Source organism: Penicillium paradoxum (genome assembly GCF_028828445.1).
Source record: "Penicillium paradoxum strain IBT 22861 chromosome Unknown utg000002l_segment0_segment0, whole genome shotgun sequence".
Lineage (NCBI taxonomy): Eukaryota > Fungi > Ascomycota > Eurotiomycetes > Eurotiales > Aspergillaceae > Penicillium > Penicillium paradoxum.
In genome coordinates, this window is record NW_026643180.1 from 1,673,759 (window position 1) to 1,699,813 (window position 26,055).

A 26,055-nucleotide genomic window follows, 5' to 3' on the forward strand; every position below is an offset into this window, starting at 1 on the left:
TACATGTGTACCTAGATGTTGTCTTAGATCCTGGATCCTGGATTTGTTTCCATGATAGAAAAAACAAAACACTTGACTTCAGAAAATGTGTCTTGTCTCGTGTTTGGAAGAAATAATATAGTCTACGGTCTGCATGATTAGAAGTCAAGCTGTAATGTAGATCATTCTCAATGAGATCGATATACAGGCACGCGACAACAGGGATTGCCCGATCTATGTATGTCATATACATCTTAGCGCTGATGCCTAGTTCCTGACATGGGCCTATGACGTCACTCATCTCGAGGTTTTGCATGTGCCTCACAAGAAAACAACATTGATTTTGCGGATATTGCCTCTCCTAACCTACTTTTGGAAGCCTCCATCGGGATATTCGCATGTTCCTCCACGAGTTAGAGTTGGGCGGTATCTGTTCCCACGAATGAGAATCGACAATGCTGGGAGGCAACTATTTACAGAGACGTGCTCGTCGATCTAAATACTGAGACAATTACTCGCTGATCGAAGTTAATCTATCCACTCATTCAACGACAGTATTCGATCTCCACTGAGGCCAAAATGTTCATTCACTAATTATTTTCTTCTCTTCCAGCAATTTGCTCAGGATGGAATCCCGACTATAGCCCACATGGTATTTGTCAGGGAATCAGTGACCTCGGAAGGACATGAAGATATTCCCGAGGTCAACAGTGACGATTACGTCTACAACAAACATCACGCTCGCTAAGCTTCAGATCCAGAGATGGAGGAACGTTCTAATCACTTTTGTGTCTATGAGACTTGTCCCTTTTATGGCTCTCTTGTGATTCAGGATCTCATTCCGTTGAAGATACCCGTTCTCTTTCAGTGCAGCCATGCATAGCTATACCAACCTTGCTCTATTTCTGTTGTCACCTTCCTACTTCCCACTTGAATGTTATCAAGGTCTGAAGAACTGAAATTTGCCACCAGTGTATCTTAACCTGTTCGCCATAATGAAACATGCTACAGAATTTCCAAATCAGCTGTATTCACGCGATAACGATCCGATCTCGCATCGAGGCTGGCCAACTAAATTGACAGACAGTTTTCCCTCAGAGACCGGTCAAGACTTCTATCTCAGCAATATGTCTCGTGTTTACATTCTCCTTGCACAGTGACACCTTCGTGCCCAGCTTGGTTGACGAGCAGATCGATTCACTCTTGACGAGTCATCAAGCCAAGATGGGACTTAATGAGTGAGATGATCTGGGTGCGTTTACAAAATTGCCAGCATTGCGCTCCGATTCGGGCTACCAGTGTCTCTTTGAGCCGTCCATCGCTTCACAAGGGAAACTCATATCACAGAAAGTTCATCCTTAAATCCGACCCGAGCAACGGCCTAATACGTACATGGCAATATGATCTATCTTTCGCGATCGTATGCATCTACAAACGGTACTCGGCTATCATTTCATGGACGACTGTCGCACAGGAGAGATTGGTGTCCTTGTCGCAGATGCTCATCAACTGGACTTCATGATCCAATTCATGAGTAGAATATGAACAATGATGCACTCAACTCTGATAAAGAATGGGCTTGATTTCTGACACTCGGGCGACAACATTATCGTCTACAAGTGTTCCTTCTGAGGGATAGACGGGACAACGATGAGCAAAAGGTCTTCAAGAAAGGATCTCACTTGTATGATGAAATCGGAAACTTGTTCTAGATGTTTTACAGGTTCGACAAACTTTACAACTTCCATTAAAGACTTCCTCCAGTTCTCCTGAAAGCTGGTTCTGAATGACGGCTTTTTCAACTTGCCAATACACCATTGGAGGTTTTCCTCTCCGATAAATATTGGTTATTCCGGGGTAAAATCATCTTGATAAGGTGCTCGCTAAGCAAGCCCTCACACTCAATGGAAGCCCTGACTATTTTATATGCGTTACTCGTTACTTCGACAGATGCCAGCCGATTCTCTTTGGGCTTTTTTTCACAGTCCCACGGGGTTGTAACCCGTGCCATTGAAACGACGAATCCTAATCTTTCTAGAAATAAACCGTTCTCTTAGGCTTTCTTTCCAGGGGTCTAGGATTTCTGCATTTCAAGAAGAAGTTATTCGTTTCATCGGGATTTTCCCGGAGTTTATAGTGATCATACCTATTACGGCTGCAATATAGGCCTGCATAAGTGCCAAGTTTCCTTACAAAACCAGGCATGTGCTCAGTGTCTCACGAGTCACGACTCACTGCAATGGTGTGGCCTACATAAGCCATACGCGGCATTTCCCTATATCGTAGTCCTAACTCAAGCTCTTCACATGCATCAGAAATCCTATGAATAAGCTTTTTGAGTCTAGCTACCTAAATATAGGTACCCGTCGGATATTGCTATTAGTAACGCTTGGGGTGTTTATCTGGTATTGGTGAGACATTCTAGTTCTTTTCCCCGTTTTCTCTTCCAATAGTCTGTAATGCCATATGACATTGATGGTACGGTATCTGGACCTCCCGTATCGATTCGGTTCTTTTTTTTTTCTTTTTCTTCTATTTTTTCGAGTCCATGGGACGTAGCTACCTGGATGTTCCTATCTCAGGGAAAGTGGGTCCCTATGTGAAAAAGATCTCTTTACACTGTCGTTCGATTACTGCCACATTTGAAGCAGAAACGTAGTTTGATGCCTTTCTACGTTCACAGTTCGGGGCTTCCGAAATACCTAGGCAGTATCAGATTCGTCAAGGTCTATACGAAGGACTGGCAGATACGTGTACCTAGGTATTTATAGCCCTGGAGCATCCTCACGTGACATGACCAAGGGCCCCTAAGGGCGGGCCAGTCCAACTATTAGTTCCCCGATGTTGTACGCAGCCAGATGGTGACGTGGACACAGTAGCATTCATGCATGTCGGATAGTCCCTGGAAAATAAACAGTAATTAAAAAGCATTAAAGACATCTGAAAATTTGAAGGGGAAAAAAAGGGGGGCGTAGTCGAGGTGAAACCCAGCCTCAAACAGAATTTGGGTATCAACTCAAGAGCTTGGTTGCAGTGCCACCCCTAGACGACCTCCGCATCCCAACCTCCTCTCCCTCTTACTCCCCCTCCACCTGCGTCCTTCGGTGCTATCGATCGTCTTTCATCGCATTTGCATGTCGGGATCACTTAGCTCCATTTTGTGAGACAGTCCCTCGCACCGCCTCACCGCGCTTGGGGCCGAGCGTTGGCTGCGGCTTCCCTCATCTTCCCCGCTCATTCCTTTGACCGCTCCCAACCCTCACCTCCCAAGGCGAGTCATCGGCGATGTCAGCCCCGGCAACTAACACACCGGCAGTGGTCCGGAGCCACTCAACCTCATCTCGTCCATCTCGTGCCCCATCGGATCTTCCTCACCGGACACGGAGCGTGGCGGTCCGATCGTCAAATACGTCCCAGCCACCTATACCAACGCATCTGTCACATTCGAAAACTCCTTCACAAGACCGACGTCCTCCATCAAATCATGGTGCGCTTGAGGGTGCAGCCCGACGCGATTATGAGGCGTCCAACACTGCACGTATGCCTTCTCGACGGGAGGCCTCTACGGATCGCTCTCAAGAACGCCCGTCGACCGCTCGAACTGAAACTGCCCGGAGACATCAACGAAACCCCTCATCGCAAAGCCGCCAAAGGGAAAGTGTTGACATGGCCTCGAGCTCGACTGCACAAGAATCGTCACAAAATGCGACCGGAACAAGTGCCCCCACCGCCGCAGCTGCGCCCAGACGACGAACTACGATCACGACCCCGACGGGTCAGTGGGCCCTAGGCAAAACTATAGGTGCCGGAAGCATGGGTAAAGTCAAATTGGCCAAAAACACCGAGACTGGAGAGCAGGTATGGATACTCTATCTGAAGCATCTCAAACCACCAAACTAGATACTGACAACGCTCGCAGGTTGCCGTTAAAATCGTTCCACGACTCTCGACTGAGGAACATCGCAGCAGCCGGGAGACGGAGAGAGCCGATCGCTCAAAGGAAATTCGGACGGCTCGGGAAGCCGCCATTGTGAGCCTAGTGGACCATCCATATATCTGTGGGATGCGGGACGTCCTTCGAACATCGTACCATTGGTACATGCTTTTTGAATATGTGAATGGTGGCCAGATGCTGGATTATATCATTTCTCACGGCAAATTGAAGGAGAAACAAGCACGGAAATTCGCGCGCCAGATTGCCAGCGCCTTGGATTACTGCCACCGCAACAGTATCGTACATCGCGATCTGAAAATCGAGAATATTCTTATTAGCAAAACTGGCGATATCAAAATCATTGATTTTGGTCTCAGCAACTTGTTCTCGCCAAGGAGCCTTCTGAAAACATTTTGCGGCAGTCTGTATTTCGCTGCGCCGGAGTTGCTTCAGGCCAGGCAATATACGGGGCCCGAAGTTGATGTCTGGAGCTTTGGAATTGTCCTTTATGTATTGGTGTGTGGGAAAGTACCTTTTGATGACCAGAGTATGCCTCAGCTGCATGCCAAAATCAAAAAAGGTGTGGTGGAATACCCACCAGGTCTCACTACTGGTAAGTCAAGCTTAAAACGATATGTTTCTGGTTCGAATGCTGACTGCTATTGGCAGAATGCCGCCACATCATATCCCGCATGCTGGTCACCGATCCCAAACAGCGTGCAAGCTTAGCCGAGATCATGAGCCACCCCTGGATGAATAAAGGCTTTAGCGCCCCTCCAGAGAATCATCTCCCTCATCGTGAACCGCTGCAGCTACCTCTAGATCAAGAGGTTGTTGAAAAGATGACTGGGTTTGACTTTGGGCCACCCGAGTACATTACAGCCCAGTTAACCAAAGTATTGGAGTCCGAGGATTACCAGCATGCTATCCGACTGAATATCCGCGAACAGCAACATTCTGTCTCAACCCACGCGGAGCGCAAGCGAGGAGTGTTCGATTTCTACAAACGACGGAACTCTGCGGCCAGTCGTGATACTCTTTCCGCCCCTTCAGCGGAGGCAGTGCAACTAGGCAATGATCCGTTGAATGCATATAGCCCATTAATATCCACATATCATCTAGTCAAAGAAAAACTTGATCGAGAGCGATCCGAAGCGCGGCCTGGAGCCCTTGGCATTCCTTCTCCCAGTGAAGTCCACGTGTCCGATCTGCGGCCCCCTGAAGCGGCCCATACCAATCAATATCAGTTGGCTGGAGACAAGGATACAGGGCGACGGTCTCGGCCACGGGCCCGCACCCATGGCGAGGACGAAGCCCCAGAAACAATGAAGATACACCACGCTTCCTCCCCATCTACCCACGCAATGCCAATCTCTCAACCTGACACGCCCGTTAAAAAGGAAAGCACCGCTGCTGGGATTTTGAGACGATTCAGCACTCGCAGAACGAAAGACCGTAGCCGCGATGTGGAGCGCGAACGCATTAGTACCCCCAACACACCCATGCTCAATGTCCAACCCCCTGCCGATTCGGCGTCTCCAATGCACCGTGGTTTCAGTGTAAGGAGAACCCGGCGGATGGAAGCATCGCCGGGCGGGACATCGTCGACTGATAGCCGGCCCCAGCAGGATCTTCTCACAGCGCCAACTTCGGCTGAACGCAGTGCTCGGTCTAATAAATTCTTGGAGAGATCCACAAGTGTGAACTCGGCGGAATATCGAGCTCGGAGAGCCGTACGGAGAAATGATGCCGATACAATGGACGTTGCTGCAGATCAACAACCACCCTCCACCAGTGACTCTGATCGGGTCAGTGCGGCTAATCAGAAAGACCCATCCAGTGCGAGGTCTGGCGGCCGTACACATACGGCGCGAACCATGTCACTTGGACATGCCCGGCGAGAAAGTATACAGGCACGCCGGGCCCGCCGTGAGGCTACGCGGGAGGCCAATGTCCCCGAAGAGACTGATGCCGACATCTCCGGTGTAGGGACAGCACTGGAGAGCGCCAATGAGGGAGAGGACCTGTCCAAACCAGTGTATCTCAAAGGTCTTTTCAGTGTTTCGACTACCAGCAGCAAGCCTTTGCCCGTTATTCGGGCCGACATTATTCGAGTCTTGAGACAGCTCGCGGTTGACTATGTCGAGATCAAGGGCGGCTTTAGCTGTCGACATGCCCCCAGTATCGATCTCGATAAGGTGATTGATGTTGCCCCTCCCAGCCCAGAGCGACAGGGGCAAGTATCCGGGCACCGCCGTCGTATCAGCTTTGGCGGCTTGCTTAACCATGATGATAGTCGAGACGACAGTCGCACGGGGTCATCCAAGCTTCGTCAGGCTCACGCCGCACCGGACCGCAGTTTCACCACAAACTCAGACGCCTCTGATGAATATGTTGCACGGGAACAAGGTGGTACAGTCGGCGAACGAGTCGTTGGCGAAACCACTACCCGTGTGCAAAGCGATACTGGAGAGAACCTGGTACTCCGATTCGAAATTCTGATCGTGAAGGTTCCTCTATTCTCGTTGCACGGTATTCAGTTCAAGAAGGTATCAGGTGGAATGTGGCAGTATCGCGAGATGGCCAAGAAGATCCTCGATGCACTGAGACTATAATCCGTCTTATGTGATAGAATTCTTAATCGAAACACCTCTCCTTGTCTTCATGGCACACAGTTGGCAAATTTTTCTAAGCTACATCTATCCACAACGCATCCACATGAAGAATCATTGTTTTTGTCCCGTTTTCATTGCATGTCCGTCGCTTTCTTTGCTTCCCTCTCCTCTTGCATAGAGAGATCAAATGATGTATCTTCATTAGCCCATTATTTTGCTCTTTTCATCCGGCGCTTAAGTACTACTCGCCCATCTCAATATTCATTGACCTTCCATTCTTCAGTTTCCATGATGTATGATCGAATTGTGCGAGGATGTATCTCCAGACATTAGCGATTTTGCTTTGTATTTGGTTTTCGCTTGGGCTATCGTTTGGCTCCACGGTTATTATGACCCAGGTGATGGCCCGTGTACTCTTTCTCTCGATATGTTATTACAAAGTTCATCTCCCTCCCGAGATCTTAAGATCAAATTACGAATGGGGTACAGAGAGAGAGATGTTCTTACTTCTATGGTGGTTTTATTTGCACATAACTGCTACGTGATATATACTTCGCGAGTGAATCCTACCCATGCTTCCATATTCTCAAGTGTTGATTTGATTGGGTATAATTTCTCCGTCTTTCACATATAAAGTAAGACATGATCTTCTCTGCCCCTCCTTTATGCTCATCTCTGGGCAACCCTTGGCATCCATCTCGCATGTGGTCCACATGACCCTCCAATCTAATTTTGCATAAAGGTAACCCTGTTCCATGGATCCGTTTCATGCCCCATTAACCTTGATTAACTTCATCTTGACGTGGAAGGAAGGAGCCACAAAAATTGACTTGAACCTAGAATCTTATCCGCGTTGTGGAGGACCAGCTGGGCGGGCCTGGCGCAAGTCATAACACAACGCCCGCAGCCATTGTCGAGGAAAGCCATGTATACACCTGGCCTTCTGGTTCTCCAAATGCTGAACCAAGCCCGGATGCGAGATTTATGTAATCCAGGAGGTCTCTATCTTGTACCACACTTACCCAGACCCTAAGTCACTCAATGTGCGATAAGGAAATGAGTGGTCCTTGATATATATAAAATTCAATTTTCTAGTTTATGGTCTTTGTGAAGGATAAAGACAAACACTCACGTCGCAACATCCGCTGTTGTGATATGAGACCTAAAGTTCCAGGCCCGGAAGACCAGACACCAGTGGGGCTTAGGGCCTACACACCCCAAAGGCCCCGGGCGGATAAGGCCGTGGGCGTGCCTCCCCCTCCATCCCCCAGTGCTACACTCACCAGTTGGCGAAGCACCCCGGTGTGATCACACTCATGAGGGAATCAGATAATGAGCTCGGTTTAATTAAATTGAATATCATAGAGGAGAGCGGTCCACTGAAAACTATATGTCTATAGGAAAAGGGCCGATTTCGTGGGTAGAGAGCTAGTTGTAAGTGCTTCGAAGGTCGCAGTGTGCTTAGGTTCGCACCCGGCGACTCGCACCCAACTCCCGCCACCACCAACACCCTTAAAACCCTAGGACCTAAAACCCCTGGATAGGTCAGATGAATTGACAAATTTCTATGAACGGCCTTTCAGGTTGAATCGGGACACCTAGGGTCTACCTAGTTGTTAAGTCCTGAATACACATTTGATTACTAAGATATTATGTCATATATATGTCACGTGACTATTATATATCTACTCTCTTTCCGACGATTCACGAGAATTTCGAGTTTTCCTTTGTCCGATCGGTCGGCCAGATAAAATAGGTGATTCTAAACTATTTAAACTAGTAAATCCCTATAAAAAAAAGGAACCTCCCCGGATATCTACATGCTGAGTAATCGGATTATCAGGACGTTGATTGGCTCAACTGTCACTGGATGCTAAGACGCGACAACAAAAACTTTCCAAAGTGCGCTCGAAACCTGAAGGATATGGAATGTAAATCACTCAATCACTGCCACCATCACTGCTACCGAGCCGGATGATTTGAGATGTTTCCCTGGCCTGGTTAAGCCATCTTTGCGCCTGGGACTCCTGGAAATCCATTGGCCGTTTAGAGCTTGTTCGGCGGTAGTATTACACCCGGCCCACTCCCCTTTTCAAACCCAGTAGGTGGCCGCCAATTAAAAGCACCTCTGTCCATCCACACACAGCAAACTTGAACAAAGAAATCAAGATCTAGATAATTCGACTCATTAAAACCTTTCAAGATACTAGAACAGAAATTGAGACCTGTTTTTGACTCTCAATCGAGTCAACAATAACGCTAGGCCAACTGCCTATTTGGGTAGATGCTGCTGAGTCAGCACCTGTCACGATATCCCTCGATCTTGGTTTCTCAACCTCACTTCTTCACCAATCACTCGATCTTCCACCACGTCTCCCAACCCCCACAAACGCCCTAATTCTTTCTAGTCTGTTTTATTTTGATCGGAGCTTCTGCGGCTATCGAAATTGCCTTTTTCCTGTGTTTTTTAGAGGTGTCTTCCCCTCTACTCGTTTTTCCTTGCTCTTTAGGCTAGGGTCCTCGAGAGACTTGGCTTTCGGCACTTTGAGTCTTTGATCTTCTGGGGATCCTGATTGCCTTTCTATCTTTCTCTTGTTCAAGTGTCTTCCTTGTTCCAACGGAGGATTTAGTCGCGAGATTTGACGTGCCTTCACACGCGTTCTGAAGCCCAGCAATCCCTAAACACTTGAGTGCTGCAGCCGCTGTTAAGGATGGCGGAACGCGTCCCTCTTGGCTCAGGCGCTAATCAAAACCGAGTTTTCATTGACCTGACCGGTGACACTGAGCCAGACGACTCTACGGTAAGCAATCATTATACCCGTGCACCTCCGTCTTGCGAGATTGCTTGCCCGTCGCTTGCAACTTTCCCCCCTGACCCCGTGCCCCACCTGGCCTTGATTTGTGTTATTGCCGAATGTTTGCATTTCCCCTTCATCCTTGCCAGCAAACTGTCCACTTTCACTAAGAAATTGGCACATAACCCAATTCTATATATACAAACCCCCCGCTTGTCTGATCATTTCTAAACTCCGCTCCTAGACAAAGAATTTGGTTCAAGCGAAACTGCCATTTGTGACTGCTTTAGCGTATCGTTCTCCAACGGTTCCGCTCAAAAGAAAGAGCTTAGACCCATCCACGTCTGAGGATCTCTCAGACTCTACGTCAAGTGATGTACCTCACAAATTTGCCCGGCGTAAGCGGCTATCGCATGCGCATCCAGATGCGGAGCCATTCACACCTAGCCCTCCGTCAAGTCTGAAGCCATCCCTGTCCCAAATCAGTGTGGTTGTTCCGTCGCCAACTTTAAAACAAAGGCGAGAAATTGCGATTATGAATCGCAGCTCAAACGTTAATGGAATGGACAATGACATATTTCCTACCACCGATGAAGAGGATCGAGTCGCCAAGGCAGCCTATCCTACCACACGACCTAGAGTCAACCGTCGCTCCATCCCATTGTCATTTAAATCACCCGTGACTCTTAATCTCCCCTCGCATGTGGCAAAGTCGAAAGATCATCTTTTGAAGCTTCGCCATACTTTAGATGAAAAGCTCAAAAGAATCGATGGGCCTCCAGTCACTCCCATTGTCGAGTCTCCAATGCTTTTGGCAAAACTGGCGGATAACTTTGAGTTTGTCAACAGTTACCAATATCGTGCAGGTGTTGAACGAATCCCTGACGATTCAGACTTCAATATCGGTTGTGCATGCCCGGAAGGTCCCGGCTGCAACCCTGTTGATTGTGACTGCCTAAGCAAAGAAGAAGATTCGGAGGATCGTATTGTGCCATATCAGATTAGTGGAAGCAATTCCCAACTGATCGTTGCGACCAAAAAGTTCCTTGATAGAAAGGCCATCATCTACGAGTGCAACTCCCGTTGTGGATGCACCAGTCGACAATGCTGGAATCACGTTGTTCAAAAGGGAAGGACTGTAAGACTGGAAATTTTCAACACGGGGCCTCGTGGTTTTGGTAGGTCTCACCTATTGGACTATCGCTCTAACTATGCCAATTATATTGATTAATTTTATCAGGCCTTCGATCACCCGACTTTCTACACCGTGGCCAATTCATCGATCTCTACCTCGGAGAGGTGATCACTAAGGCTGAAGCCGACGAGCGTGAGAATCTTACCGATGGATCACACAGCCAATCATATCTTTTTTCTCTGGATTGGAATGTGAAGGACGATGATGATGAAGAAGCCAACATGAAAGTGATTGATGGCCGCAAATTCGGCTCCGCAACACGATTCATGAACCATTCTTGCAACCCCAATTGCAAGATCATCCCTGTTTCCACCACCAACCATGCCGATGAATACCTTTATAATCTCGCTTTCTTCGCCTACCGTGACATATCTCCTGGTACCGAACTGACATTCGATTACAACCAAGGCGAGGAGAATACCACGCCCCAGAAGATCGACCCTGATGCAGTCCCCTGTCTGTGCGGTGAAACTAAATGCCGCGGACAGTTGTGGCCAAATAAGCGTAAGGGCCAGGGATCAAAACCCTAATTACGCCTCGCTTTGCCTTTGCTGCTGTTTGTGGCCCACTATCCTGGTGACTGGTTAATCTCTCTCGCGATGATTTATTCTTTTCATGAGCACTTGGTCATCACTTCGACTTCTCATCTTCGTTCCTTTGAGCTTCCGATACCCTCGCATTTGTCATGACCATCTGGTGTTTTTCCGCACTTACGACAATTACGAAACTTGCATACTACAATCATAAAATCCATTTCTCTTCTAGGCGATTTCGAGCCTGCTGACATCTGGATGGTTCCATCTTGACTATTTTACCTTTGGGCTCTTGATGTTCTATCTTATCTTGGCTATTCAACTGTTTCATGATACCCTGTCAAAGACTATGTATGATTAGCAGCACACCAGAATCAAATTTTAGTTCCAAATTATGTGACTTTGCTTTAGTGAGTAAAAATATTGTGATTTTCCCGAAAACTCTATATCAAAACTGAATGAGACTTGATGGTCATCAAATTAGTTCCTAACGTCATGCATGACATAGATTCCGGCGGCATATGAGCTAAGCATATTTCAAACCAACCCACTCCTATCTCACGATATTATAAGATGTCTCATCTAGCTATCAACTATAATGTCGAAGTTGACAGCAAGTGGTGGTTTAAGCTCTTTCTGTAGCCCCCGTTTACATAGGCTTATCGAATCTGATAGCGTCGTCCATAAGTCCCCAAAGGGCTTAGACCTTGCGCCACCCGTGGATCTATTCCAAGGGCACAGTTCCTGGGATGGTCCGTGCGAATATAAAACCCGCCAGTCACAGCGTTGAGTGATGATCATGTGCTCAAGGGGAAGGTTATTTTACTACCAACCGATAATATTGAGATCACATGCGATAGGGCTTACAGTCGTGTCGACCCTGACGTTGCACAAACCCTTGTTAGTCAGTCCCTGCGTCTCATTTAAGCACTATAATAACAGGGCGTCGCATGTTAGAAATGAAGCCGAAGCAGTCTTATATCAGCCATGTTTGCAACCGCGCCAGGTGGTAAGCATGTGCTTCGTAGTATAATATGGATAGGATCAGAAGTAGTGGCCTCCCGAAGGAATAAAGCATGTAATAGAGGTAAATTCTTATCGGTGTACTCCGTACGGAGTATAAGCCCTTGTGGCTTACATTTCTAGCCATATATCATAGTGAAAGACCCTAATAGAGCAGATCAAATGTAAGGATACTGGGAATGGGACAGGACTCTGGGCGAGTCTCGCATTCCCAGGGTAGTCCACGCCAGGGAGTGACCTACAGGGCCTTCTAAGGCGCCGATGGCCCAAAGCCGGTAAACAGAGTTCAAAATCGGGTACTCAGTTGGACAGCATTTGGCAGTAAGGCCACAAGGTCACCCTGGGAGATAAAAAAAAGTACAATATTTGTTATATATTTCCAATATTTGAGCCACTATACAGATTCCGATCTCCTTGTTATCCCACATTCCTTTCCGAAAGCGGAAAACCGAACTCGAGTAACCATCCGCTGTGAAAAGAGACATGAAAGGGCAATTAAAACATAGAGTATCACAGCTTGGGCGGGATGAAAAAAAAAGACTGAACAGAAGATTGTAGAAAGAAGATTTAAAAGAAAGGCAGAGCCTAAGCACGTCCTTCCATGACCTCGAAGATGCCGCCCATCACGAAGTTCGGCGGCGCCTCCCCGACCCGCACGTCTACCGGCCGCGGCTCCATTAGCCCCAGCCCCTGCCTCTCAATGGAATCCTCGTTACACCGCGATCGCTCTTCGCTCAGTGCCAGGTCGATCTTGGACAGTCGGCGCCGGAGGATCATTGATGAGCGGCCGCGCAGCACGGCGCACTCCCCTGCGCTGATGCTGTTATGTGTATTGTGGCCGTGAGGGATGTCGGACACCGGGCGTCGGCGGGCGTCGGATGGCTCAAAGTTTCCGATGCTGTCTGTGTGTCCAGCTCTGTGATCGGGCTGCTTATCGCGGAATGTGTGGTTGTGGGCTTTCGTGGGGTGGAAGGCGAGATTGAAGAAGTGGTGTGGAGCGTTATGTGAAGACGAGCGGTTGGAGGTAGGGGAGGAGGGTGGTGAGGTCGTTGTTGAGTTGGAATTTGAGATGTCGCTGTTTGATTTGGGACTTCTGGAGCGACGGAAAGATGTGCTCAGAGAGAGGAGAGGCGATGGTAGGTGGTGCATTGTTCCTGGTACGGATGGGTCGGTGTATGATATGGCCTTTTCAGGGAAGATATGTCATAGTAGAGTCTCGAGAGATGAGCAGATTGTGTTGGTTATTTGTAGAACTTGCAAAGGCCTGGGGACTACTGGGCTCTAATAAGTTCTGACTGCAAGGACGACGCTGCAGGGAGCGTTGAGACACGGATGACGGATGCGGATGAATGTGATTGTTGCAAACGGCCACAACAATGCCCTTCTACTTGGAATCTGCGAATCAGAGATGAAGGTCGTTTGCTTGTGGCAGTTTTCGGAAGAAAATATTCGTGCCTGCTTAGCCCATGAGATCTATCTCATCGGATGACCTGTGTCAATTCCCTCTTTCGGCGCCAATAGTAACTAGTCGGCCCCACTCGATTCGGCCATTGTGCTATAGTTGAATCATTGACTTGATAAGCAATAATGGTAAATTGTGCACCTATACTCCGTATAGCTATCCAATTGTATAGGGAGAAAATAGACTCATGGAATCCCACGCCGCTGCTATGCAAATTGCTCCCAGGGTAGTGTACAGCACAATGAAGTAAACCAGAAAACCGAATGGGCCAAGTAGGCCTTATAAAAGAAAATCCCCAGTCTATGCGAGGCGATGCAGAAACAAAAAGAGAAAAGAATGTTCAAGTATAAAAACAAAGCACAACACATCCGCTCACTTCGTGATAACATCAATATTCACACAAGATCATCTATGTACCCTATTCAGAAGTTCGATCACCCGATCGTCGCTGCGTGAAGCTTCGCCGAATACTTTCGCCCCAGGCGGAGTTATCTAGCGAATGCATGACATCCTGTACATTCATAGGATCACTCTGGCGCGGAGTATTGGTAGTCGAAGGCGACGCGTACGGTTCGCCAATGTCGAACGAGCTGCGCTCCCCATACATATGACGCGGAGTGATCGAGGGGCTAATGCTCGACCATTCTCTCGTGGGCGTGCTGGCACCAGATACTGATCCGCTTAAATTAGTATCGATGCGGGGCAAGGCGCCACGACGCCCAGCTGGACTGGATTCGGCTCGTTTGTGGTGCGAGATGGGCGACAACATAGGAGGGAAATTGCTGTCGAGGTCAGGTTGAGTTTGGGGTGTGATCGCACCGGAAGCTGGTTCATCATGCTCAGGGTCGTCGCCTGGGTCGTCTACAAAGATCTCCGGCACAGTGAACGTCGGAATCTCACCCATGCGACCATTCTTTTTGCGCTCAATCTGGCGGCGGAACTGGCGTGACCAGTAGAGGGTATCAAAGAAACCGACGACAGTGTTGCGACGAACAGCCTCTTCCACCCGCTGCAGCCGTGCTCGGCGGCGGAGGAATTCTTCGAGCCGTAGACTCTTGCTGTCACTGATGACATTATGATGTGCGAGGATCATGAGACATTGGTGGAAAGAGATGCCACGGTCATGGTCTGCTGACACAAGGACTTCTTCGTAGAAGGTATTTAATCGTTTGCGCCGCTGTTGAATGGTTCGGACTGGGATACGCGAGATGATCCGAGACAGCTCATCGATATCTACACCAGCGGCGACACGAGAGTTCGGTCGGCGTGATGAATACCGTGGCTCGGTCGACGACACCATTGAGTCTCTTGCAAGAGAACCACCTATCGAGTTCCTCTGCGGATCAACCCGACATTTTTCTAGAATACTTCCTACTGTGAACTCTTCTTCGTAAATGCGCATTGCAAAAATACCCGAGAGCTCGCCGAGTAATCGAGGGAACTGCTCTTTGGATATGAAGCCTGTGCCATCCGGATCATACGTGGCCCATGCCTGCTTGAACCGGCGGATCTCTTCACGACTTATCGCGTATAGCCCGCTGCTCCGCTGATAGACATAGGAAAAACTTTCGAAGATCAACGAAACAAACAGCGAGACGAAGATATACATGCTGATCAGGTTCCACGCGATGAAGAGAGTCCGGGCCCACGCCGCGCTTCCACAATCGTCATCAAGGAAGTTAGAGTTGTATGTGCAGAAGGGTGGAGTCATAGTGGCAAAGTCCTCCATGTATTCGTTCCATCCTTCTCCACAACTGGCTCGGAACAGCAAAATCAAAGATTTGGGCACGTCGCGGAAGTTCTGGTTATGATCCTCATTCTCGCCGAACTTGGTAAGGCCGAACGCCTGGTTCATCGCAATGCCGAATACCAGGAACAGTACGAACCAGGTAGCTAGAAGATTCGCGATCACCGACACACTGGCCGCGGTGGTTTTGAAGAGTTGGTCAAGCTGGTTGTTCCGTGGGATCAGCAACAGAGTCACAGAAACGAGGAAAAGTTTGTTGAGCTCCAACACGACATGATTGTGATTATACGAGATGTCGAGGATGCAAGTGATGAAAGCACCGGGAACAGCTATGAGAGAAAACAGATCCCATGAGCTTCGGCTGAATCGATGCCACCCAAGACCAATCAGTCGGATTAAAACGTTCGCAACGTAGACAAAAATGAATACGAAGAAGATGATACCTAGATCGACCAATCAGTTATACTGGACTACATCAGGGATCAAGAAAGGGACGCACCTCGAACCACCTCCCACCAAGCGGGCTCTGGGTAGTATTCTAGTACAAGTAATAGCAAATGTGCCATTAAGATGATGGTCACAAACCATGCCCATCGGCCATGCTTCTTTACTGAAATCCGATAGCACCATAGCCGCAGCTTCTTGGTCTCATCGTCAAAGGATCGTTTTGAGGGGGAGATTTGTCGGAGAAGTTTCCGCAATTCTAACCAGGACCGTTGCTCGGCTGTCAAGAAGGCAACGCCCGTTTGTTCCGTGTAGTTGCGCATAAACACAGACACAAACAGTGTCAGGACAAACACCGCTCCAAGCAAGTTGAAGACAACGAAGAATAACCCGTTCTCCGGCGCGAACATATCCTGTGGCTGTGTCATCTTTCCAGTTATGCCCATCGCACTTTCTTGGACGCCAACCCAGCCTTCTTGGGAGACAATCTGGAAGAGAATGAAGAGAGAGTCGCCGAAATTGTCGAAATCATAATAAGCGTTTCCAGCTACTCGTGGTGCAAGAACCTCCCAATTATATGGCGAACTGGAATATTCATTGACACAATTGGTCAGATTTCCCACAAAATCGCCGTCATTGCAGCTGACCATCTGCCCGTTAAAGAGATTGACTCCATAAATTGCGAATGGGATGAGGAAGCTCATGGAAACTGCGGCGGCGGCGATGACCTTCCATCCACCGACAATGATAACAGAGTGGAATGTGTCCTTTGCGCTGTCACTGACGTTCAAAAGACGTAGCGCCCTCAGCGCTTTGAAGGCGCCAATGGCCCTTGAAACGCTCCAGTCTTGTTTGAGCGAGCCGCCGACACTGACCCACAGCGTAATCAACACAATTCCATCGATAAAACCCCAGGAGCTGCGGAAAAATGCATTGGGCGTCCAGAAGAACCCATCAGCAATCACCTTGATCGTTGCTTCAACAGTAAATACCACGGCAAATCCCAAGTCGGTATAAATGAACCAGTTGCGATCGGTACGGAAATACTCACGTTGATACAATGGTGTTGTGATACAAGCGAGAAGGACCATAGCGACAATGGCTGCATAGATGAAAGCAGAGAAGGCAAACCATACTGGCTTGTATGGATCTACACCCTCGACTCGCTGGTGACCGCGTCCTGGACCGACCATTCGCTGGCAAATTTTCCGAACGAAATTATCCGGGGCGAAAACGAACAACGACTTGTTATAGTTGGGATGTTTGACGAGATAGTCCCGCTGGTCTCGTTTCCGCTGTTCTGCCGCAGTGACAACTTCTCTTGCCATGGTTCTCGGATCTAACTCCTCGTAGGCACGCGAGAACTTTAGCTTTGAGTAAAAAGGATTTGGTTCTCTGCGCATGACGAGCGTACTGGCTTTCGTCCATAGAAGTGAAATCCAGCCCGGTTGGATGGCCATTTGAGCTGCGCTTTCTGGCATTGTGCTCACTCTTCGGGGGCCTTTGGGTCTATCGCTTTCTGCTTTCTTCCCCTCTTCCTCGTCGAGGAACTCTTGCACCACAGCATCTTTCAGCAACATTTCCAACGCTGCAGGGCCATGGTCGAGTGGATCTTTATATCGAGCAGAGTCTCGGCGTAAACGGAGGATCTTCGAAAGTGCCATGTTTCCCTGGGGAGCTCCGTGGACTTGTTTCTGCTCTAAAAATGCCCTAACCTGATGCATTCGTTTTTCATCTTCTGAAACATCAAAGCTTTCTTGAATGACAGCAATGAACATGTTCAAGATGATGAAATTGGCAACAATGAACCAAAGCACAATGAATGCTGCCGAGATCCAGGCAGTGTTGAAATGAGTTGTATATGCGGTTGCATTGTACAGAATTGTGGTCCAATTTTCACTCGAAAGAATTTGATACATTCCCAAGAATGAGTTGTAGATATTTGAAAATGTGATCATGATCGTCGCTTCCCCCGGGTCTTGATCTGGAATTTGGCTTCGGAAAAGCTGTGTTGCGAAAATGGCAGATAAGAATGTCATCAAGAAGAGGAAAAATATCAAGTTAAGCAGGCCGACAGTATTGCGGAATACCACTACAATCAGCTTCCTGGTCACAGAGAACGCAAGCACCACCCGATAGACCCGAAGAATTTGGAACAAAGTGAGGACTGTGTATGCGCGGCCTGAATTCCTGATGGGCGGCAGCTGGATGATGCAGGTAATGATCACAAGCGAAAGGTCTGTCAAATTACGGCGTCTTCGGTGGAACATGCGCCAATCCGAGGCAAACCGCAGGATAATCTCGACCAGTAAGATGAGGGTGACAACTGTTTCAGTGGTATCGATAAATCGGGCGCGGTCGGCAGACATAGATGAACTTCTAAGTGCTTGCACAGTAAGGTCGAAGATAATGATACAGACCCAAATCCACTCGGTTTGGTCATAAATGCGTTTGAGAGGACTGACTTTGCGCAACACTGCGTCATCTTCGTCGACGGCATCAAGCTTTTGAACGGCAAAGGCACTGCGCTTGCTCTCTTCTCGAATCACTTGGAATGAGTGCGTGATAACCGCAACCAACAAGTTCACCAACCACAAACTCAAAATAACAAAACCAAAGGCAAAGAATAGAGCTGCGGCAAGGTAGTCACTATCGGTGGTATAGTAGAGCAAATCGGAAAACGTGTTGGAGCTCATGATCACGAAGACCAACTCCAGAGAGTGCAGGATATTGTCAAAGCTGATAGTTCCGTTGTAAGGATTGACTCCTTCCATGCATATAGAACCTTGAGGACAGAGGTATCCCTTGGGCTTGAATCCAGCATCATTGCCATTTCCGTCAAGCCATGGCATTTCCACCCCCGTCTCATTATGGAGGTAACCACCGCAAAATTGTACATGATCCCATGCGTTATTCAGCGTATAATTGCTCTGGCCTGCGGGATCGATCCAAACACAAGTTCTCTTCAAACTGGATTTGAAACTCTGTATGCCGATGATAGCGAAGAGAAGCCAAAAGAAACTGATAAGAAAGGCTACATGAACAAGGAGAGGAGCTGCTCGTTTGAGACTTCTAAGAATCACCTAAAATGATTGGTCAGTATCGTAAATGCCATACTTCCGCAACCAAAGATCTTACCGAAGTGCCGTTTGTCATGGCAAGAAGGCGTAAAATGCGGAGACAGCTTAACATGCGGAAGATGTACAGTTGTTGTGTTTTCTCGACCCCGGACACCGAGAGGAAAAAGGATATCCAAAATGCGACCACGGCGACAAAATCAAGCCGGTTGAAAGAGTGCCGTAGAAAGGCACGGTGGGCAAGCCTAACGCGTCGTTTGTGAAGAGGATCGTCATAGACCTCAGGGTTCAACCCATTCATCCCAGTGAAAGTTCGTAAAATTGAAGCTTGAGGCTCGGCCTCGAGCACCGATGCTTTCTTGGTCGTCGGCTGTCGATGCGGTGTAATCAGGTTCCTGCCCTTCTCCGCGATTGCTTTCCTGATGCCTAGATTGCGATTGAGTGTACTATACTCGACAGGGTTGAAGATAAATCCGGACACCAAGATTTTGGAGCCAATCTCAAATGTATAGATGATGAAAATGACGAAGAAAACCCAATCGAGCTTGCTACTTCCCCATGTCACAGAAGTTGAGTAAGTAGGAAGCGCATCTTCAATAGTCAACAAGATAGTCTGGATGATGATAACGATCAAGATGAAGGGCTCCATATAAGAATTGACCAGAATATCGCACAGCCAAAGTCGGAGAGGGTGATTCGGTCCCAGTATTCCAAGGGACCTGCCTCTGAATGGGTTGTTTCGATCTCTCCATAATCTGTTTGAGGAACGCTTTTCCTGGGCTCCTAGGATGTGTGGGTCGGGAGTATCTGCATAGTCGACCATTGCAGGCAAGACCGGCGGCCCGTCCATTCGTGCATTTTTATTGAGCTCCTCTCTCTCAATCGACTGCTGTATGACTTCCGGCTCGTTACTCAGGTTGACCACTCGCTGTGACATAGATTTGACCATTGAGCTGGCGCGCTGCAAAGCCCCGCCGGAGCCCGAGGGGGACAAAGAACGCGATCGATCTCGCACACTACTCCCACGACGGCTTCCCATTCCATCTTCCAAGTGAGGGAGATCATCGCCCAATCTTGATCCCCCGAAATTCACAGAATGACCGCCAGTGTCGGTGCTCTGTCGCTCTTCTGCGATAGAAGCGCCGCTCATTGGTTGCAAGTATCGAGGATCGGTCAGCCGTACCCTGTCATTTTCGTCTGCTGGTGCGTTGTAGGCGTGAGCGTCGTGGGGATCATAAGGGTCTAGAGGGACAGTATCAAGGTCGGAAGCAGTTTCATCGAAGCCATGGCCCGCCGACGGGCCCGAAAGCGATGTCCTCGATTGCGGACCATCGAAGCTCAGGCCAACAGATGACATCGCTTGCGCGAAGCCTCCAAGGTCGTCCACTGGCGAGCCAATTTCTGTATAGCGCGTTTGCGATGATTGGAAGGGATTCCTGCTCGGCCCAGCCGAATCAATCGGTGAATCTTTCGCAACACTTTCATAATTCCTCCGCGAACCCCTCCCGATCAACGATTGTCGTGAAAAGAGGCTGCTCCCCGTGCGGCTTCTACCACGCTCGTGAGTGACCTGTCCCGGTTTCGAGAGGTCCTGGAGAGGAATCTGGTTTGACGGAGCGTTCTCATCATTGTCAAAGCTCTGGCTATCTGACGCCATCGTCGAGCAGTATCAGAAACTATCGAATCGCAGACATCGCAGGCTGGACGGGTTCTCGGACACGGTCGCGACACGTGTATTGACAGTGGAGTGGGGAAAGATATATGATATATGCAAAGGAAAAAAAAAGAATATGACATAGAACCCCCAATGATCAAGAGAAGAGACAAGCCTCCTAGGGGCCAGCGCTGAGAAGTTTGAGCCAATGCTTCCCGATCGCAATTGCACTAAAACCGACACCTCCGGCATGTGCCTCGTCCTCACCGTTGCACAATATTCCGGCTGGCATTCCCCGACTACACTACATATATATCCCTCCCGTCTATGCTATGCTTTCATTCGCCCTAAGATTCGTGGTTTACATACGTGTTGTCCTTCAGGCAGGATTACATTTCCATCTTCTCATCCACACGCTGACGAAGCGGTAAACGGTGTTGCCTCCCATGGTGGTGGGGTTTCCCTTCCAAAAATAGACCTGCAATATACAAAAGGATCTCGGAAATAGAAACTCTCGGAATAAATGTATTGATTATGATTCAATCGGTGTCCATCTGCGAATCCTTTTCTTTAACGTGTTGCCGAACACCATCTAGGAACGCATCTACCGCATCGCCACCACCAAGGGGTACTCCACCTCTCCGCATAAACCCTCCATTAGCCACGGGGATCTGCAAAGCCTCACTGATACTAGGAAGCCCGCCGTCACGGAGAGCCACGGTAAGACTAGCCAAACTTTGAGTGAATTGGGGGGAACGAAGCACTTTTCGGAGAATATCTTTCTTCTGAGAGAGATCGAGGGACAGGAGAGCAGCTTGGGCAAGTTCAGGGTCCGTGTCAGCTTCCGAAGCCTCGGCATTCCCCTGCGCCAGCAAAAGAAGCGTGGGCGGCAAGAAGCTCAATAGATGATCAGCAGTAGTGGTATCAACGGAATCGATAAATTGCAATGTGGTGGAGGGTGGGAGTAGGTCTTGTAGTGTCGTAGATGGTCGCTCGGGATCTTGGGATTGGCTCTGGCTCTGGCCGCCGCCCAGTGACTTCAAAAAGTCCTGGACAACCGACGCCGGATCTTCCCCGCTTGTTGCTCTGCAAGAAAGGAAAAAAGGCCAATTAGCTTGAATTGCCAAGGTCAAGGCTTTCAGAGAGATATGTACCTACGCTCGTCCACCATCAGCACCACCCTCTCGTGATTCCTGTCCTTCCTCACGAATATCGCCGCCGGTCGCACCAGGGCCAGCGCCTCCGCTACCTGTGCTGTGATAGCGGTTGGGATCATGATCGGTGCCTTCCACATCTTCCATAGTCTCATCGTCATCACCGCCAGAGGGCCGGCTTGGAAGATTGGCGATCTCGTGCTCCACATCAACCTCCTCACCCTGCAGCAGGACATGGACGATCTCTCCAAGCTTCAGGTCGCGAGGGCTGAACCAGCTCAGATCGCCATCCTCATGTTGAGACTGCGACTGCATCCAGAAGAGATATCGCTGAGAGCTGGATGAGAACTTTAGGACGAAGATGCGGCCATTCGTAGCGTCCCTGCCAGATGGCTGGTAGGGAGTGAAGCTACCATCTGAAGGAATCATCACCAAGTCAAGCTCAGGCTCATCAAGCGAGGCGCTGCGCGAGCGCCAGCAGAAGTGGACAAGATCATCTTCGGAGTAGAGGTAAACATAACCTGGGGTAGGTTTCGGTTTCACGGCAGCGGGAGTGGTAGAGGTCTTAAACAGATATAATTAGCAGCGTGTCACAATTGATACAACAGGTCCGGAAGATGGACCCGGGACTCAGTCATCGATGTATTGTAGGGAGGGAGATGCGGAAAGTTAAGCTCACGTACATCCAGATCGCAGATACCTGCTTTGAAGGTGATGATCGGAGCTATCGACATGCTGGAAATTTGTTTCTAAAGAGAGTTGAAATGAAAGAGAATACTGTATTGACAAATTTATCACTCTCCGAAAAGTGAACAGAGGGGTGGAAGATGTAAAAGATAGATCATGTAGAACAAGAGAGAAGCTGTGAGCGGGATACGTCAGTTGTTTGTGTCGAGCAGTGGTCCTGCATGAGTGGCTCTTAAGGCCAGCCGTAGATGTGTTGGCCTTATTGATGTGGCATCAAGATGCTGAGTCACCGCTTTCCAAAAATGGGCTAGGGCTGTCGGTTAAACACGTGATAGGGCTTTATCCGCACAACCCTCAACGAATTCCCGCACTGGAGCCGACTCCGCTAGCAGTCCAAGTCCTCACCCAAATCTCCAACAACCAACCCGACAACCATTCATCCTTCGCCAGCAGCCATCATGTCGGACGGCCAGACGAAGCAGTTCGGGAAGAGCCAGAGGGTCGTGCCCGCCGACAAGGCCCAGAAGTGGTACCCCGTGGACGATCAGTCGCAGCCCAAGAAAGTCAGTACACCCTATGAACAATGGGACGACACACAAAAGAGGAGGATATACGACTGGCACGCATCTGCCCGGATGATTGCGACGATAGCACCGGTGTTCTGAGAAAGAAGCTTTGTGAATTACGGCGACATTCAGCCAGACACCGGTGTCAATCGGCGACAGAAGTTCATCAAATCTTGTGATCTTGTGCGAATCGCATATCATCCGGGGACGATCAGGCCATGGCAATGGAACACACTTTGGAATTACCGGAATCGCTGGGGATTTGTTTGCCATCAGAGACTAACTACTTTGTGTGTTTGCAGGTTCGCAAGACCCTGCGTCCCGCCAAGGTCCGCGAGACCCTCGTTCCCGGCACCATCCTGATCCTCCTCGCTGGCCGTTTCCGTGGCAAGCGTGTCATCCTCCTCAAGTCTCTCGACCAGGGTGTCCTCCTTGTTACCGGTCCCTTCAAGATCAACGGTGTCCCTCTCCGTCGCGTGAACTCCCGCTACGTTATCGCCACCTCCAAGCGTGTTGACATCAGCGGTGTTGACGCCAAGACCATTGAGAAGACCTCCGCTCCCGGATACTTCACCAAGGACAAGAAGGCTGAGAAGAAGACCGAGGAGGCTTTCTTCAAGCAGGGCGAGAAGGCCGAGGTATGTTTTTTATCTGCGATATCATATCTGGCTTGATTGGTTTGCTAATAATTTTTGTGTATTACAGAAGAAGGTTGTTGCCAGCGCTCGCGCCAGCGACCAGAAGGCCATCGACCAGTCCATCCTTGCTTCCATCAAGAAGGAGGATTTCCTCGGCAGCTACCTCGCTACCACCTTCAGCCTCCGCAACGGCGACAAGCCCCACGAGATGAAGTGGTAAATGTGTGGTAGCCGCGGGTTCGGTAGATAGTTGGGGAGGACCATTTTCCAACGAGGGGCGGCTCGATTGCAGATCGGCATCCTTTCGCGACTTTCAGGGGGCCGGTTTCATGAACCATGTCATGTAATTCCTACGGGATCCGTCAAAACACGTTCTTCTTTTTTTCTTAGGATTTGCGGTTAATTCGGACATCCGGTTGTCGTTCTTATGTTTCAAGAAACCCGTTCCCATTTGCGCGTGGCTGATTTTGCATGAAGCCGCGTTATGAAGAAAGACTTCAAGCAAAAAAAAAAGATTCAAAAATCACCTCGTTCCAGCAGGCGGGCTGGATTCTCTTTTATGTTCAGTATGACCTCCCATTTCAAGGTTCAAGCGGCAATCCAAAAATTGGGCAATTTCTTCGATCCATCTAGACGGCGTGTAAAATCTGTATGACACTAAATATAAGGTTGCTGGGCCTTGTCGCTAATCGGTGGATATCAGTTGTGTGGAACTGGAGTACATATGGATCTTGAGATCTAGGCATGAGCTATGCTCAAACAGATATTTTATTGTGGGCACATATCTACACCGATGCTCGGTGGGTATTACAGAGGAGAGTGCACGATCATCATACCCGCTTTTGATATAGTATACAGCATTGATGTGGTGCGACAAGCCGCTAATAATATTACCCGATCTGACATCTCATCTGCCCAGGTGGGGAGTTTGTACCAGTCAGCCTTGCTACCGGTCGATTGATATATATCAGTAACAAGCAATGGCCGGTTATCATGATTCGAAATAGAACTGACTACCCAGGTGGGAGTGGATTGCTATTTAGATACTTGATGAACACGCTACCTATATAGGTAGGTATGTGCAATATAGCACTCATTATATCCCGAAGTCATAGTGCTAATCGTGCAGTAGATATATATCTCATGGCGTAAAGTAATTATTATTTCGTACTTGATGGTTCTGCTAATGCTCAAAATAGTTCATTGTGCAAATACCGTAATTCCCTTGAATATATATTGCAGATCTTGATGATATATACCTACCAACCCCAAACACACACATCCCTCGAGAAAGACAAAGACAAAACCAAAACCAAAACCGCAAAACCAAACGAAACTCAGATGACTGAAATGAAGCCCCACCAACAAAAATCTCATATCCTCATCAATTATTGTACTATCGTCGTCTGGCCCTGACCGGGGCCGCAGGAACCGCAGGTACGACCCTCCTCTGTGCCGGGATACTCGGTGTGTTGTCGCCCTCATCATCCTCATCTTCGGATTCACGGATGATAGTACCAAGCAACCAATCCATACCCCCCCATAGGCCATAATTGCCTGGGGAATCCACCAGCAAATGCAAATCCGTGCGACGGGCCATCCCACCCAGAAGGAAGTTTGTCGGCATGATAGTATATCCAGAGTATGCGAAAGTCTCCTCGACAGAGATAAGCAATAGATAGAACAGATAAGTAACCATATGGAAACGGCAGGCTATAACTGGTGCATATGTCGGGATGAACTTGAATAATAGATAGCAAACTGGGTGGTCATAATGCGCGGTCAATGGGTATGGAGCAGTCAACTCATGATGCCAACGTTGGTGCCATGTAGCAAAGAACATATAGTCGTCCGAGTGGAGGAACCAGCGATGAAGGCAGTAGGCCAGCACCTATCAAAAAGCAAACCGGAATGTTAGCAAATTTGTAATTTCAAGGGGAAGTACATCGCAAGGCTCTAATTCAGGGATCTCAGCAAACCTACTTCTCGTGCAATCAGCGCTAGGCTTAAATCTTTACAGATCTCAACTGGCATGGGCAGCTTCAGTGACGAGCTCAGCACACTGCGCTTTCCTAATATCCTGATAATTGTTGACTCAAGAAGCCATTGCATGGTGATACCAAGACACAGATTGAACAGTGACCACGCAGCAACCTTGAATTCCTTCGCGCTGATATTACGTCGCTTCTTTCCACCAGGTAAACCCACTGTGCCATGCGCCTTGATGTGGACTGCGGCTTCTGGAGCCATAACATCGAAGAGAAAAAAGACAACGGATGGTAACACATAGAAGATGAAGCGCACGCCAATTGTGGCGCACAATTCAATACGGAGCCGAGAATGCGACAAAACCAGCGTACTCCAAGTCATGTAAAAGAAGAGAAGGTTGAGACTGGTCTTATAGGTTGACAGGACGGGGACCAAGAAGACCGATAATATGGGGATGGAGAAAAGCCCGTCCATATTGAATCGGAGTGGTGAGGAATTGACTATTGAAAGTGTTGGCAGACTCGAGTGTGAGAATTGAATGTATGTGTTCCAACTCTGGCGGG

The 26,055-nt window shown here is 48.7% G+C and overlaps 7 protein-coding genes across 7 annotated transcripts; 3 read left to right on the forward strand and 4 right to left on the reverse strand.

Annotated features, from left to right (window-relative positions):
- Positions 1–3,264: 3,264 nt before the first annotated feature.
- Positions 3,265–6,528, forward strand: kin1 (putative serine/threonine protein kinase Kin1; the record flags this gene model as incomplete). Its single annotated transcript, XM_057171697.1, has 3 exons — positions 3,265–3,837; positions 3,899–4,526; positions 4,583–6,528. The coding sequence occupies 3 exons, from the start codon at positions 3,265–3,267 to the stop codon at positions 6,526–6,528; spliced, it is 3,147 nt and encodes a 1,048-aa protein (XP_057035600.1).
- A 2,711-nt stretch (positions 6,529–9,239) lies between these two features.
- On the forward strand, positions 9,240–11,048 carry clrD (uncharacterized protein; the record flags this gene model as incomplete). The annotated part of the gene is made up of 3 exons (XM_057171698.1): positions 9,240–9,329; positions 9,568–10,501; positions 10,564–11,048. The coding sequence occupies 3 exons, from the start codon at positions 9,240–9,242 to the stop codon at positions 11,046–11,048; spliced, it is 1,509 nt and encodes a 502-aa protein (XP_057035601.1).
- A 1,611-nt stretch (positions 11,049–12,659) lies between these two features.
- Positions 12,660–13,223, reverse strand: N7457_000631 (uncharacterized protein; the record flags this gene model as incomplete). Its single annotated transcript, XM_057171699.1, has 1 exon — positions 12,660–13,223. One exon carries the CDS (start codon positions 13,221–13,223, stop codon positions 12,660–12,662), a length of 564 nt encoding a protein of 187 aa, XP_057035602.1.
- A 731-nt stretch (positions 13,224–13,954) lies between these two features.
- Positions 13,955–20,461, reverse strand: cch1 (calcium channel protein CCH1; the record flags this gene model as incomplete). The annotated part of the gene is made up of 3 exons (XM_057171700.1): positions 13,955–15,726; positions 15,783–18,810; positions 18,866–20,461. 3 exons carry the CDS (start codon positions 20,459–20,461, stop codon positions 13,955–13,957), a joined length of 6,396 nt encoding a protein of 2,131 aa, XP_057035603.1.
- A 536-nt stretch (positions 20,462–20,997) lies between these two features.
- Positions 20,998–22,346, reverse strand: N7457_000633 (uncharacterized protein; the record flags this gene model as incomplete). The annotated part of the gene is made up of 3 exons (XM_057171701.1): positions 20,998–21,544; positions 21,617–22,176; positions 22,296–22,346. 3 exons carry the CDS (start codon positions 22,344–22,346, stop codon positions 20,998–21,000), a joined length of 1,158 nt encoding a protein of 385 aa, XP_057035604.1.
- A 411-nt stretch (positions 22,347–22,757) lies between these two features.
- Positions 22,758–23,723, forward strand: N7457_000634 (60S ribosomal protein eL6; the record flags this gene model as incomplete). The annotated part of the gene is made up of 3 exons (XM_057171702.1): positions 22,758–22,862; positions 23,168–23,503; positions 23,571–23,723. The coding sequence occupies 3 exons, from the start codon at positions 22,758–22,760 to the stop codon at positions 23,721–23,723; spliced, it is 594 nt and encodes a 197-aa protein (XP_057035605.1).
- Positions 23,724–24,899: 1,176 nt separating this feature from the next.
- N7457_000635 (sterol desaturase family protein) lies at positions 24,900–25,966 on the reverse strand (the record flags this gene model as incomplete). The annotated part of the gene is made up of 2 exons (XM_057171703.1): positions 24,900–25,394; positions 25,487–25,966. The coding sequence occupies 2 exons, from the start codon at positions 25,964–25,966 to the stop codon at positions 24,900–24,902; spliced, it is 975 nt and encodes a 324-aa protein (XP_057035606.1).
- Positions 25,967–26,055: the final 89 nt, after the last annotated feature.